General features: G+C 45.8%; 1 protein-coding gene across 7 annotated transcripts in view; it reads left to right on the top strand.

The window, feature by feature from the left end:
- cald1a (caldesmon 1a) overlaps positions 1-9,739 on the top strand; it is a 51,263-nt gene extending 41,524 nt beyond the window's left edge. For 4 of the 7 annotated variants that reach the window (XM_030113034.1, XM_030113033.1, XM_030113031.1 and 1 more), the window contains 8 exons: positions 186-323; positions 3,583-3,626; positions 3,855-3,930; positions 4,379-4,528; positions 4,663-4,758; positions 5,865-5,933; positions 7,380-7,416; positions 9,066-9,739. In XM_030113034.1, coding sequence (XP_029968894.1) covers positions 186-323; positions 3,583-3,626; positions 3,855-3,930; positions 4,379-4,528; positions 4,663-4,758; positions 5,865-5,933; positions 7,380-7,416; positions 9,066-9,079 — 624 coding nt within the window. In that variant the 3' untranslated portion in view covers positions 9,080-9,739. Of the gene's footprint in view, positions 1-185; positions 324-3,582; positions 3,627-3,852; positions 3,931-4,378; positions 4,529-4,662; positions 4,759-5,864; positions 5,934-6,432; positions 6,485-7,379; positions 7,417-9,065 lie in introns of those variants that run through there. The other 3 variants (XR_003933277.1, XR_003933279.1, XR_003933278.1) reach the window with 3 other exon arrangements.
- Positions 9,740-12,335: the final 2,596 nt, after the last annotated feature.

The following is a 12,335-nucleotide window of genomic DNA, read 5'->3' as shown; positions in this document are numbered from 1 at the left end:
GGTTCCCGTTTGTTGACTGCCCGCGACGTTATATTGTAATCGATGGCGATATTAGCGCCGCTTCATCTTCAGTTTGTTTCCATTTTTTGGAAGAAACGCCCGTCTTCTAGTTTAAAAAGAAAGAAAAAAAAAATGGAAAAGGTTCATCAAACGCGTTCTAAAAATAGAAAACATCTCTTCCTCAGGAGGAGAAGAGGAAGATGAAGGAAGAGATCGAGAGGAGGAGAGCCGAAGCGGCCGAGAAGAGGCAGAAGGTGGAGGACACTCTGGACGGAGAGGGCAAACCTTTCAAGTGCGTCAGCCCTCGAGGATCCTCCCTGAAGGTCAGTCCGCCGCCGCCGCCCTCCCGCCCGCCACGGCCTCCGCTCCTTCCTGGCACTTGGCGCCAAATGACCATAATCGCTGCACGTTCGCGCGCCGGTATCTTGTGATTCCAGCTGAATGCGAATCTGCTGTGCAGCTTCTTTTTTTTTTTTTTCAGCTGGGGCTAACTAGCTAATTAGTACGACATTAGCTCGGCGTGCCGTTTACAAAAAAACGCCGTCCCCGTCTGACATTTAAGTGCTTCCAGCTGGCTTGTTCTAAAAGAGGAAACTTCAAAAGAGGGTCTCCGATATGAGCTTGATGGCTGCATAGATGATATAATGTTCAACCATCTGCTGATATATGTAAAGACATATAAAAAAAACCTAAGAAGCAGCTGTCTTCGCTCGTATTACAAAGTAGAGCTTGTTGGGACAAGTATTTGAAGTATGATGTGAAATCAAGCTTTATATTTTCGTTTGGCTCCCTCCCTTTAGGGATTTTTTTTTTTAAGACTTCATAGTTTTACTTTCAACTTTAGGGAAGAGAAGGCAGGTGAAGGTGAACGTTTTTGTGTATTTTTTGGAGCGTGACTCCCCCAGATTGCAAAGCCGGGCTCCGATCGCTAAGCTGTGCGACCGTGGCTGCTGTACTGAGACACAAGTTCATCAGCCCTCCACCCGTCCATCCAGCGTCCTAACTCTTTTCAAATCAGCGGGGGCAGAGAGGGTGGAGGAACACAGACATCTCTGCTTCCGGCAGCGTCCTCCAGCTCGGTCTCATTTCTCCAGGAGGTCCTCACATGACCCGTTCGGCTCACGGCAGAAGGCACTGAGGGTTCACCCCGATCGGGAGGCCGAGCCGTTTCAAGCAGAAAAAGTACAGTTCTTCTGCGCATATGCAGATAGATGGATAATAAATGCAGTGGCTGTCTCCTGAGTGTCGTGAAACCTCTACAACTAGTGGCTGACTGCTGGAATCTACTCTACTCTGCGTCTACTCCAGATGAAACACTGCAGGAATTCTTCAACAAACACAAACAGTTTGGTCTTTAAAAAGGAAAGACGTCACGGTGCCTGAGATACAAAGACATGCTCTTTGGTTAATTCATTATCTGGCAGCCTAAGATGGAGAAAGCAGGTATAAAAGATTGATAAATGGATCAGCATTCTGTGATTTTTAAGTAGACTCAGGATTGAAATTGCAGTGCTTGTGAACGCAACATGAGCATTTCAGCAACATGGGAGTCATCATTTTGAAAACCTTTCATTTACAGCGCCCCCGGTTTAGAAACACTCTCCGCGCTCAGCTGCACTTTTCCTTTTGTGTGTTTTTTGGCTTTGCACGCGCAGTTGTCAGCAGGATGAACTGATATTTTAGTTCCCCAAAAACCTGCAAATCCCACTCATCCAGCGGTGCAGCAAAGCTTAAAGCAAACATTCAAAATATTTGCACAGATTAAGCCCCAGATGACCCGCATCTGCACCTCTCACCTATTTTAGCTCTCTGCATGGAGTGTTCTCTGACTGGCATGGCGCAGAAATAGAAAGCCCGCCATGTGAATGAAGTAATCTGTAACTTATTTGGCCTCTTTGGATATTTGTCTCAGAAAGAATACACAGAAAGCTCGGCCCGGGTTGCGCACGGCCTTCTTCTTCCCCTCATCCAGTGATAAATGTTTTGCCACGGCAAAAGAACGTTTAATCAACTCAAATGTGAATAAATGTTCCCGGTGTTGCCAAAAGCCAACTCCCACACACTGAAAGTCGTGGGGGATTTTCAGCCAGTGGAGAAAATCTAATTAGTGACAGTTAGCTGTAATATCCATCTGGCCCGTCCCAGAGAGACCGTAGATTTGAGGTTTTGGCTCTAATAGTGTGTGAGCTCCGATCGGCCCAGGATCCAGCTCTGTGTTTGTTTGCGGTCACTTTTTGTAAATAATGTTGCTTCACTGTGATTCTTCACTCCGCCGCCCTGGTTTGGCCTCAAAGACGCAGCTTTACTTTGTCGTCATGTTCACTGTAGGTACCGCCGTGTGTGTGTGTGTGTGTGTGTGTGTGTGTGTGTTGTGTTTCTGTGGAGTGCACTTTTTTTTCTCTTTTTTTGCATTTTTTTTGTAGCAACATGCCTGCTATATTATTCAGAGAGGAATTAGCAGTGTGTGTATGAAAAATTGTGTTGTCTTGTGTGCGTCGTCACAGCTGAGTGTAATGGTCCTATAACGGACGTGAAATACATGAAGCAAGCACACAAATCAATTTCATGTCGCTGCATAAAAACTAAGCAATGACAGGCCTGCTTTTCTACATTGCACATAAATTCAGCAGTTTCCTGCTCCGCTGATGTGCTCAGTGAATTTCATGATCCTTCAGTTCTGTGAAATCTGTCAAAAGGTCTATTTCAGATTTCTAAATTACATGCATGCATGCATTTTTTTTTTTCTCATTTCTTTGCTTGACAACTGCCATATTGTGGCTCCTTTCACACTAAGACAGAAAAAACACGCCTCGCTATCAGGAGTCGGCTCTCGGCGGAGCGCGCAGCCCCCGGGCGCTCGCCGTCACGTTATCAGCTTCACGCCAGCGCGACCCCGGCTCCGGCCCGCAGATAAAGCGCCGCGCTCTGCGGTGCAGGAGGACAGAGGGACCCGACCAAGGACGGGCTGCGGGGATATGCAGGAAGGCGATTAGGGTTAACAGGATTACTGTAACTGCGTTGGGGTGGCTACGGCTCTTTAAAACGCGTCTGAGAATGGGGAATTTCCTGTCCGAGAGTATTTTGGGAACTCCCACATTCGGTAGCGGCAGAGCACAAGGTTCTTTTTCACAGAGAAGAGAGAGAGAGAGCAACCCCTCTCTCGCTCTCTCTCTCTCTCTCTCTCTCTCTCTCTCTGCTGTTTCGTCTTCTGTCCATTTTAAGCTATTTTCTGTAGCGTGTGCGTCTAATGAGCACGTGCTGCCCTCTCTTGTAGCCTTTTCGTCGTATATTATAAACAATCCTCGGAGATTCCCACAGTCTAAAGACGGGCAGGAAAAGATCGGTGGGCTTATTTTGAGTTTGTGCATGTGTGTGTGTGCGTGCACGTGTGTGGAAAACCAACTATTTGAACTGAGGCCATTAAGGTTGAAATCAAAATGCACAGAATCACATTTGTGTCTATATGTTGAATAATGAGTGCAAACCACAAATTGTGACAAAAAAATGCATTAATTAATAAATATGTGGATGAAATCCTGCTGTGACGTTTGCATCTCACAGTTTTCTCATCTCGTTCCACAGATCGGAGAGCGAGCGGAGTTCCTGAACAAGTCGGCACAAAAAAGGTAAAAACTCTTAAACACCGTCGTTTGAATCGTTTTTGCTGAAGCTTCTTCAGCAGGCCTGTTTTGCTGAATAGGAAGAATATAATCCTGGGCCGAAGATTTAATTCCCACTTGAGGGTCCTCGAGCCCGGATCGCATTGTATATAATGTATATATATATGTATATGATATTTAAAGTGTTTCCATATTTCACGCGGTGTGTGATAACAGCTTTCTTCTGCCTTGCAGCGCAGTGAAGACGTCTCACTCCCCTGTGGTGTCCAAGATCGACAACAGGCTGGAGCAGTACACCTCAGCCGCTCAGGTTGGCTTTGCATCTGCTGGAAAAACGCACAGCAGCGTCAATATTTTTAATGCTGTGACTACTGAATCATCATTTGTTCTTATTTCCTGCTTAAAAGATTTAATTGATTTAATCTGATACACAGTTCTAAACACACTAGTTCTTCTCATCTTCCTGCTGTTAAAATTTGACCACAGTGTCTTGGCCTAGAAACAGATGAGCGCCGCTCCTTCGTGCTAATTCATTTTCATGTGAAACAAAACCTTTTTTCTCTGTAGATTTGAATACCCAAATCTCCCCGGCTCCGCTTCTGAGCGCACTTTGAAGACAAATCAAAGATCCCGCAGAAATTTGCGGGCCGGTATTTTTCGAGACGCTTTCAAACGCGGACAGGTGTCGGAGCTCTGATCAGAGCGGCCGGCCGCCGCCCCCCCACCCCACTGCTACTCACCCGGTTTTGTCTCTGCAGAGGGAGAACAAGGACTCGCGATCCCCGCGCTCCGGGGCGGTGGACCTGCCCGTGGTCACCGACAGCATACGGAACATCAAGAGCATGTGGGAGAAGGGCAACGTGTTCGGCTCGCCCGGCGGCGGCGGCGGCGGCGGCAGCACGTTCAAGGTAAAAGCGAGTGGATAAATGCCGCACGTGACTGAGAGAAGAGGAAAAGAGCCTAATTCGCCGTCACTTCCCGCTTGTGTTGTTACCGATGACGACAAAGCACACCTCTGACCTTTGACCCCGCCCCCGAACAGGAAGCAGCTGTGATGAAGACGGGCGTGGCGGGCCGCATCAACGACTGGCTGAATAAAACCCCCGAGAGCGGCAAGATGCCCGGGGGACGGCCAACGGTAAGGTGGTCGCCGTAGCAACCGCCCCGGTGAAGTTTGAAAACCAGAGCTAATGCAGCGCTGTAGCCGCTAGCGCGACGCTCCTCCGGACACATTTTCTCCATTAGCCCCCAGCTGCGAGTGACGGGGACACACATGAACTCTCATTCTTCCACCAGAGTTTGGTTTTAGAGGGCCGCAAGTATTTATGAAGGCCAACAAAGAAGTGAGCACATTCCTGATTCCATTTCCAAGGAGCCTGGGGGAATTCTCAGACTGGTATAAAAAAAAATGGAAAAAAAAAAAAACTAGGCTGAACTCTGTGATGCCGTAAAAGATGAGAGTTTTGGAAAAGCAAGGAGCAGAAAGTAAATATGATTTTAATAACGATGTATAGTTGCGTGGAAATATCTAAGCCGCCTTCACTCTGCGCTGTAAAGAGAAGTGTGGTTCTCGATCAGCCCTGCATGACGGCGTCCGGATTCGCTTGTTCTCATGTTTCCTGACGGTTTTGAAGTGATTCAGTGAAGCAGGCCGGCCTGACCCATCGTCCATCTGCCACCACCTAGTGGACGCAGCTATAAGTGAGCTGTGACGGCTCTGGGCCCGATCCAGATCCAGATCCAGTGCATGTGGATGTGGATGTTTTGGATTTGTCACTCATTTTATCCCCAGCTGAGTGTAATCTCTGACTGAGCGCAAGCTTCTTTTTGAACCCCTGTTTGACAACATATCGGTGCATAAAGAACAGCCGAGCAGGAGGATGTTGGAGGGAGACGTTAAGTGCAGGAGATTCCAGCTGAGAGCATGAATGGCGAATAAATCGGGAACTGATTGCAGTAAAATACTGATGTCCAGCGCTGGAATATTCAAAGCGCCTGCCTGACTTTGCAGAGTGCCTCAGAAGTGGATTGCCTCATCCTCTTGCTCACAGCGAGAGTGCTATTTGTTTTTTTTTTCTCCAGACAAACAGCCTCTCTCGCCGCGAGAGTCTGTCAGTCTCCGCTCTTGTTCCCACAGCTCCCTCCCTGCATCTCAGGTGCTCTGTCATTCCCGCGATATGATGACTGTTTTCAGAGCGCTGAGGACTCCCCGTGTCTGTCTTTGTGTCTGTCTGTCCCCGACAGGACCTGAAGCCGGTGGACGTCACCAACAAGAGGAGTCTATGGGAAAACAAAGGCGCCTCCCCGACCAAGGTAGCTCACCTCGACCTGCTCGTTCTCCAGTAACGCGAAGAAACGCTTCATCAAAGCTTTTTGCCCATCGAAGTGGGGGGGGGGCAGCATTAAACATCCTGGAGTCTGTCCAGCTCGAATTTTAACTGTGCCAGATTTGGTTTGTGGTCTTGGAAGGATTTCTGTGCTTTCCCTCGGTTTCCAGTCGCCGTCAGTCAGGAGAAAGTTTTGCTAAAGAGATCACTGCAGAGAGTCAAACCCTTACCAAGCATGTTTGGCTCATTTCGACTTAAAAGCGCTCGTCACACCTAATTTAAGCAGCTATTATCTAACTGTTGTTTTGTTTTGTTTTGTTTTTTTCATTATAAAGACTTGAGAATCTAAATTTCCAAATCAGTAAAAAAGAAAACAACACGTTTTACTTGTCCGCCTTTCCACTGACACCTACAAGAAAGTGTATGTCATAATATTTTGACCCTGGTGGGATTAACCGTCACTTGTGTTTGCTTTGTTTTTGAAGAACTCTCATAGCTAGTTGATCTCACCGTTAAATCTGGAATAAGCCTGGAGAGGTAACGCAGCGCTGATCACCGGACGACGTCCCGCTCTGCTGTCTCACTCTTCCCTTTTTTTTTTTTTTGTGCCTTGGCTGGGCTCTCCTCTCTCCTCTGCTGTGGTTGGACACTGCTGCTTATTTTAGTTTGAATCCCAACTTGAATATTTAGGATTTGACCAGTGTGCCACAAACTGACATGTTCTCTCTTAACGATTTATCAATTTTTTTCGGGGGGGGGGGGGGGGGGGAACATGGCAAACTTTCGTGTTGTTAAAAAAAGAGGCACAAAATGAACATATCAGCAACGACACTTGAAAGCGGGGTTATACTGCCGACTCCATTAACACCCGGTGCTTGTTAAAGCCGACTCGCAGAGATCGAGACTCCAGTTCTGTGTCGTAAAAAGAAAAGCGACTTTTAACAGCGCGCCCGCCTGTTGTCCAACTTGCAAGGCTGAACGCTTCCCGCTAAATGGCTGCATCACCTCACCGCTCCTTCTGACAACCACAAATCACCGCTCCCGGCCCGACTTCACTTAACTTTTTACTGCCCTAATGGAGGAAACTGTTTACAGGAGTCTTTTACAAGGAAGACATCTTGGCTGGGCGGCGCGGGTGGCAGCTTGACGGGGCTGAAATCACTGTTATCACCTCACGTTTGCAGAGCGGCGCGACTGAGCACACAGCCTCGTTCGATTCCCTTTGTGCCGTTAGTGAAGCTTTAGTGTTGCTAAAAAAAAAAAATTTTTTTAGCAGAAATAGTACAATTATACCACTTTTCATCCTCAAAATCAGCATAACTTCTGCTTCATGGCTTTAAATGTCCAACTGTCACAGGTTGAAGGTGTAGTTTTCTAACTTCTCTGCATCCTTGCTCTCTTTTCACCCCCCCCCGTTCTCCCTCTCTTCCAGGTGGCAGGCAGAGGAGAGACCAAATCAGTCGCCAATGGTGAGTTTTCACGAGGCGCCGCACGAGTGTTGGCGTTCCACTGCAGGACTTGTGAAATTGTGCATGAGAAAAACACACATATGCTTGGCCAGTCATGTGGGCATCATCCACGCTGCAGCTGCTGAGCGAACCCACGGCTTTGAAAAGCTTTCTTCTTCTTTTTTTTTTACAGCCTCTTAAATCGTTGCCTTGTTCATAGCTTGGCAGAGTAATTTTGTCATTTTCGTAATTGGGTTCAGAAACCAAAGGATCGGGGATTTTTTTGGAAGCGAAAAAAAAAGAAGAAATGAGCCGCAGTGACGGCGTTACACAAGCTGAAAAGTTTCACGCCGGAGATGTCAGAAGTTCAAAATCTGAGAGTTTCGTCTCAGCAGAAGGAACCGGCGCTCGTGATCCCTCGCCGCCGGACCTTCCCGGCTTTGTTCCTGTCGACAAATGTCCTGGCACCTTGGCAGGACGGTAATCTTTTCAGAGATTGGAGGCGCGACCTTCTCGTTAAGTGTGTCGCCCTGTCAGCGGCGCCGTGATTTACGCCGCAGCATGCGGCCCCGGAGCCAATAACCGGCGCCGTCTTTTCCGGGCTGGCCTTTTTGCTCGCCTCCGCTCCCGTTCGGGATGCCGCCGAAACATTGTGTGCTATTTTGAAAACGGCGTGCGGCCTTCACCTCCTCCGAGGCTTTTCGGCCTTGACGGAGGGATCCCGGTCGGCGTGACGCGTCGCGCCGTTCGATTCTCACACACACTGGAGCCTCCGTGACAGTGGATTTGTACAGATTCTGGATTTCCCGCTGCGGGGCCTGATAGATATCTGACCCTGCCGTGAATCACACACACGTTAGCAGCCTCACAGCCTTCGCGTGTTTGACTCTAATAAAGCGCGTCCAAAATAACCAACACCGCTTTGGAATGACTGGTCTCCATCTGGAATAAATGTCGCGTTACATTTTGTTTCAAGTCTTTCGGGAATGAAAATACAGTATTGTCCTTGTTTTCTGGGACAATATTGAATAACCGAGACGGGTCTAATATAAACCAATATATATATTTTATTGTTTGATTTCTTTTGGAAGTAATATAGAGAACTCTAATATAGACCGTTTCTGGTTTAATGTAGAATAATAGAATTGTCTCATATTGTTTTGGACACAAAGGTATAAGGTTATACACCAAAGTATTTTTTTAATCCAGAGTTGCCTTCTATAGAATAGTTTCCAAAGGAACACAGTTTATTCTGTTTTCCTTGATTCATTTCTTAAAGAAGAGTGCTCATACACGTCTGTAATCTGTAATCCACTTACTTGTCTAAGACTCATACAGAGTGTGTTAACTAGTTTATTTAGTTTAGAGTAATATTGTAACTTTACTCTCCATTGTGAGACGCAATATTCATGATTTTCAGGGCCCAGAGTTGCTTTTGTAACCAAACCGGCAGTGTTTGGACTCATTGTGAAATCCTCCTCTTTGTTATTGCGAGCGGTTGTTGAACTCCCCCTGAGGTCTGTGTGGAGCCGGCATCAAGTAGCCTCTAAACCGCACGTTAACGGCGGGACTCGGACTCTCGGCGTCGACCCTCCGCGTCACGGGATCGCCCTCGTTAACCCACCCCTGTCTGCAGACCCTGCACTGATGGACTTCCTGTCTTCCTCCAGGTATGGGACACTAATGTCCTTGAAGGAGCCACTAAAGCTGAGCTGGGGACCCCGACAATCCAAGACTCTTCCTTTTGACTTCTTGTTTTTTTTTTTGTTTTTTTTTTTCTTCGTCATAACCAAATAATGACCCCAAGAGGAACCCGGTGGGAGGACAGGAGAGACGCCGTCCGAGCACCGCAGCAGGTTTTTAGGGTTGCCACCTACAGTGCCTTTGCACAATATTTGCTTTCTTTAAAAAAAAAAAAAAAAGTATACAATGCTGTGAAATTTGGATACATGAAATTTACTATGATAAATCCTACCAGGAGACGGAAATAATTAAAACTCAGATTTATCTTTTTATACATGGTGCCTGTAACTGAGTAACTTTCCACATTCCAAAGAGATGGATGTAAAAATCCCTTTCTCTCCCTCATGCAGATCATTCTCCATCTCTCTCTCTCTTTTTTTTTTTAATTTATATTTAAAGCAAAAGCTTCACACGTTGCTATTTTATTCAATGTTCACCTGTTCAGGATAGAAATATAAGCACTTCTAGAATTTAGCTGATTTCACTTTTATTATGTTTTTACCAATAGTGCAGCGATGGTCTGAGTAATATATGTTAGCACATGTGATGTTTCGATTATGACCTTATCATACTGTATCATATATACCATCTGTATACTCATCCTCTTTTTTTTTTTGTATTCAAGAACTATTCACCAACAGGCAGTTTGTTTTGTTTCGGTTCAGGAGTTTAGAATATTCACCAGGCCGTTGCCACTTTTATTAGCTCTTATTGTCATTTTAATTTATGTCTTAATGTGTTGTGTTTCCCTTTCCTCAGCTGACCTCCCGAGCTTTTTGTACCTGTTCGATCACTTTAAAATCTTCAGACATTCCTCTAAGAAGCAGGTGCACGTGGTGCCTTCGCTGCTTAAAAGCCGCAGGAATTATAATGTAGGATTTGGGCCAAACTGCTATCTCTCTTTTTTTAAATCTTCTTTTTTTTTTTTGCCTCTATGCACACTCTTATGCTCAGCAATACTTAAATCAGGGTGCCTACGCATATAGCAAGATAGTAGTAGAAGGATATTTACCACTATGTAAAACCTCTGGCCTTATGATTGCAACGACGACATTTACGACAGCTGAGGCGCAGTCCGCGAACGCCTCACGACGACTCAGTGTGATTTTTTTTTTTTTGAGACTTGTGATTTCCAGTGTTTATTTCTCCTTCCCTTCTTTTGCAGCTCTTGGCTGCGCAGGTTGTGAATCCGATCGGTTTGTCAGGGCATTAAATTGATCGACGTTACTGCTCACGAGTCTGACAATCACATTCCACGGCTCCTGAAAAGAGCAGGGGAGCGGGACCAAAACATTTCCGAGCGTGATTTAATGTGACATTCATGTTTTCTTTTGTTATAATACAGTGCTTTTTTTTTTCTTTTTTCTTTTTTTTACAATCTTGTGTCCATTTTGTGGTTTTCTTTTTTTTGTTTTTTTTTAATTCTTTATACTTCCATGTTTAACCAGACACTTGTTTGTGTAGCGCTACGCCTATGCAAAACACACTTATCTGTAGTCTCTTTCTCAATGTCATGCAAAGTGTTCATATTCCAGGTGGATGAATGTCCTGAACTTTGTACCCTTGACTCAAAACAACAACAACAACAAAAAAACAGCAATAAAGACATTGAGGTATTCCACGTTGTTCTGGTTCCTTTCATAACGCCACAAAGCTTGGATGGAATTAGAAAAGGTCAGGGGTCAAACAGACAAAAACCACGTTCAAACTTGAGATGAATGTGTGGGAATAAAATCAGAACGCTGGGAGACAAATGGCAGGAAACCTGCCCCTGCCTGTCAGGAGGAAATGGAAAGTCATTCCCCTGCATATTTAAATTCTTATGCATTAAAAGCACCGGTGCTAATTAGTGCTGCTAATTGAGTTTGGGAAGTTAAAGGACTCTATCTGCAGACTGCAAGGAGCGTAACTTCTAATATGAGAGAGGAAACGTGCTAAATTACAGTGAGGAACCTGGCAAAGCCTGATGAGTGGCCTTAATTGTCTCTTGTCTCCAGGCGGCGGGAAAAACAGCACACAGACTACTCAGCCTGTATTATTCAGACTCGAAAACGCAGGTTGCACTTTGCATGGAGTGAAAATCTACTCATCTGCGTACTTAAGCGAGCACATCTGGAATATTTGGATGTGGAGATGCAAGTTCACGCCAGTTCTTTACACTGAATAAAAGCAACATGTCTGAAATGTCGGTACAGCACACAAAAAAAATGAGAACATTGGGGAATCATTACTCTCCCACTTAAAAAAAAATAGTATTTCAAAATGTTAGTGTACCAGTTTCTCTTCTCTTCTGTTGAGAGCAGTCTGACAGCTGCTGACGTGCAGCGAGTTAATCAACCTTCAACAACTTTACAGATCGTTTTTCCAGTTTTGTACAGAAATCTCATTTAAAAAAAAACTTCATCCCTTCACAAAGGCTGCCAAATATTTAATTATTTTGAAGAGCCCTTTAAACGCCAGTTTGATGACTTGATGTGGAGCATCTGATTTGAAAAATTCTACTTTAGAAATTGTGGTCTTTTCAAGTGAGACCAGGTCACGTAACATACAGGACGGGAAAGAACAATCATTAAAGAAGTTCATGTCCAAACCTCTCCCGTCATGTGAGGAGCACTTGAAGGCAGCATTTCTCTCCAGGTATAACTCATCGTTCTGCTTCCAACAATAGAAGCGACGGTCCTGACCAGTCATGCAGGAGACATGTGGTCACATGATGGACGCAAGTGTGTGTTTTAGTTTAGGGGTGGGTGGTTGAACTTGTCTTTGTCTGGATGTGGAAGAATAAGACGGGCACTTGCTTCATCTCTTCTTCGGGGGATATATAGGAGGTAAGAGTCGAGCATGGCCGTGACCTCAGGGCGCATGAGAGCAAACACTGAACACGTTGATGATTTTGATACAAATCCACTTTTAAAAACCGACAGGATAACCTCTGGCTTATATCGCCTCTGCAAAGTGTGACGATGGCCTAAAATCTTAACGGAGTCTGACCTGAGCGTGGCGTTCGCCGGTGAAGGAGGCGCTAAGCCGGCCCTGAAAACTGTCATGTCGGTGGCGTGCTTTGGGATTTCAGCTAATGCTACCTAATGCCCGAACCGGCGGCCGCAGCATTCCTGCCACTGTCAGACCGTGTGTGTTATTCCACCGTTCCAGCCAGACGGCGACTGACCGCATTCATTAAAGCAAATACACATTAA

This window comes from Salarias fasciatus, chromosome 17 (assembly GCF_902148845.1).
Source record: "Salarias fasciatus chromosome 17, fSalaFa1.1, whole genome shotgun sequence".
In the NCBI taxonomy this organism is placed as follows: Eukaryota; Metazoa; Chordata; class Actinopteri; order Blenniiformes; family Blenniidae; genus Salarias; species Salarias fasciatus.
The sequence above is the reverse complement of the archived record's forward strand: the minus strand, read 5'-3'. Positions and strand labels throughout refer to the sequence as shown.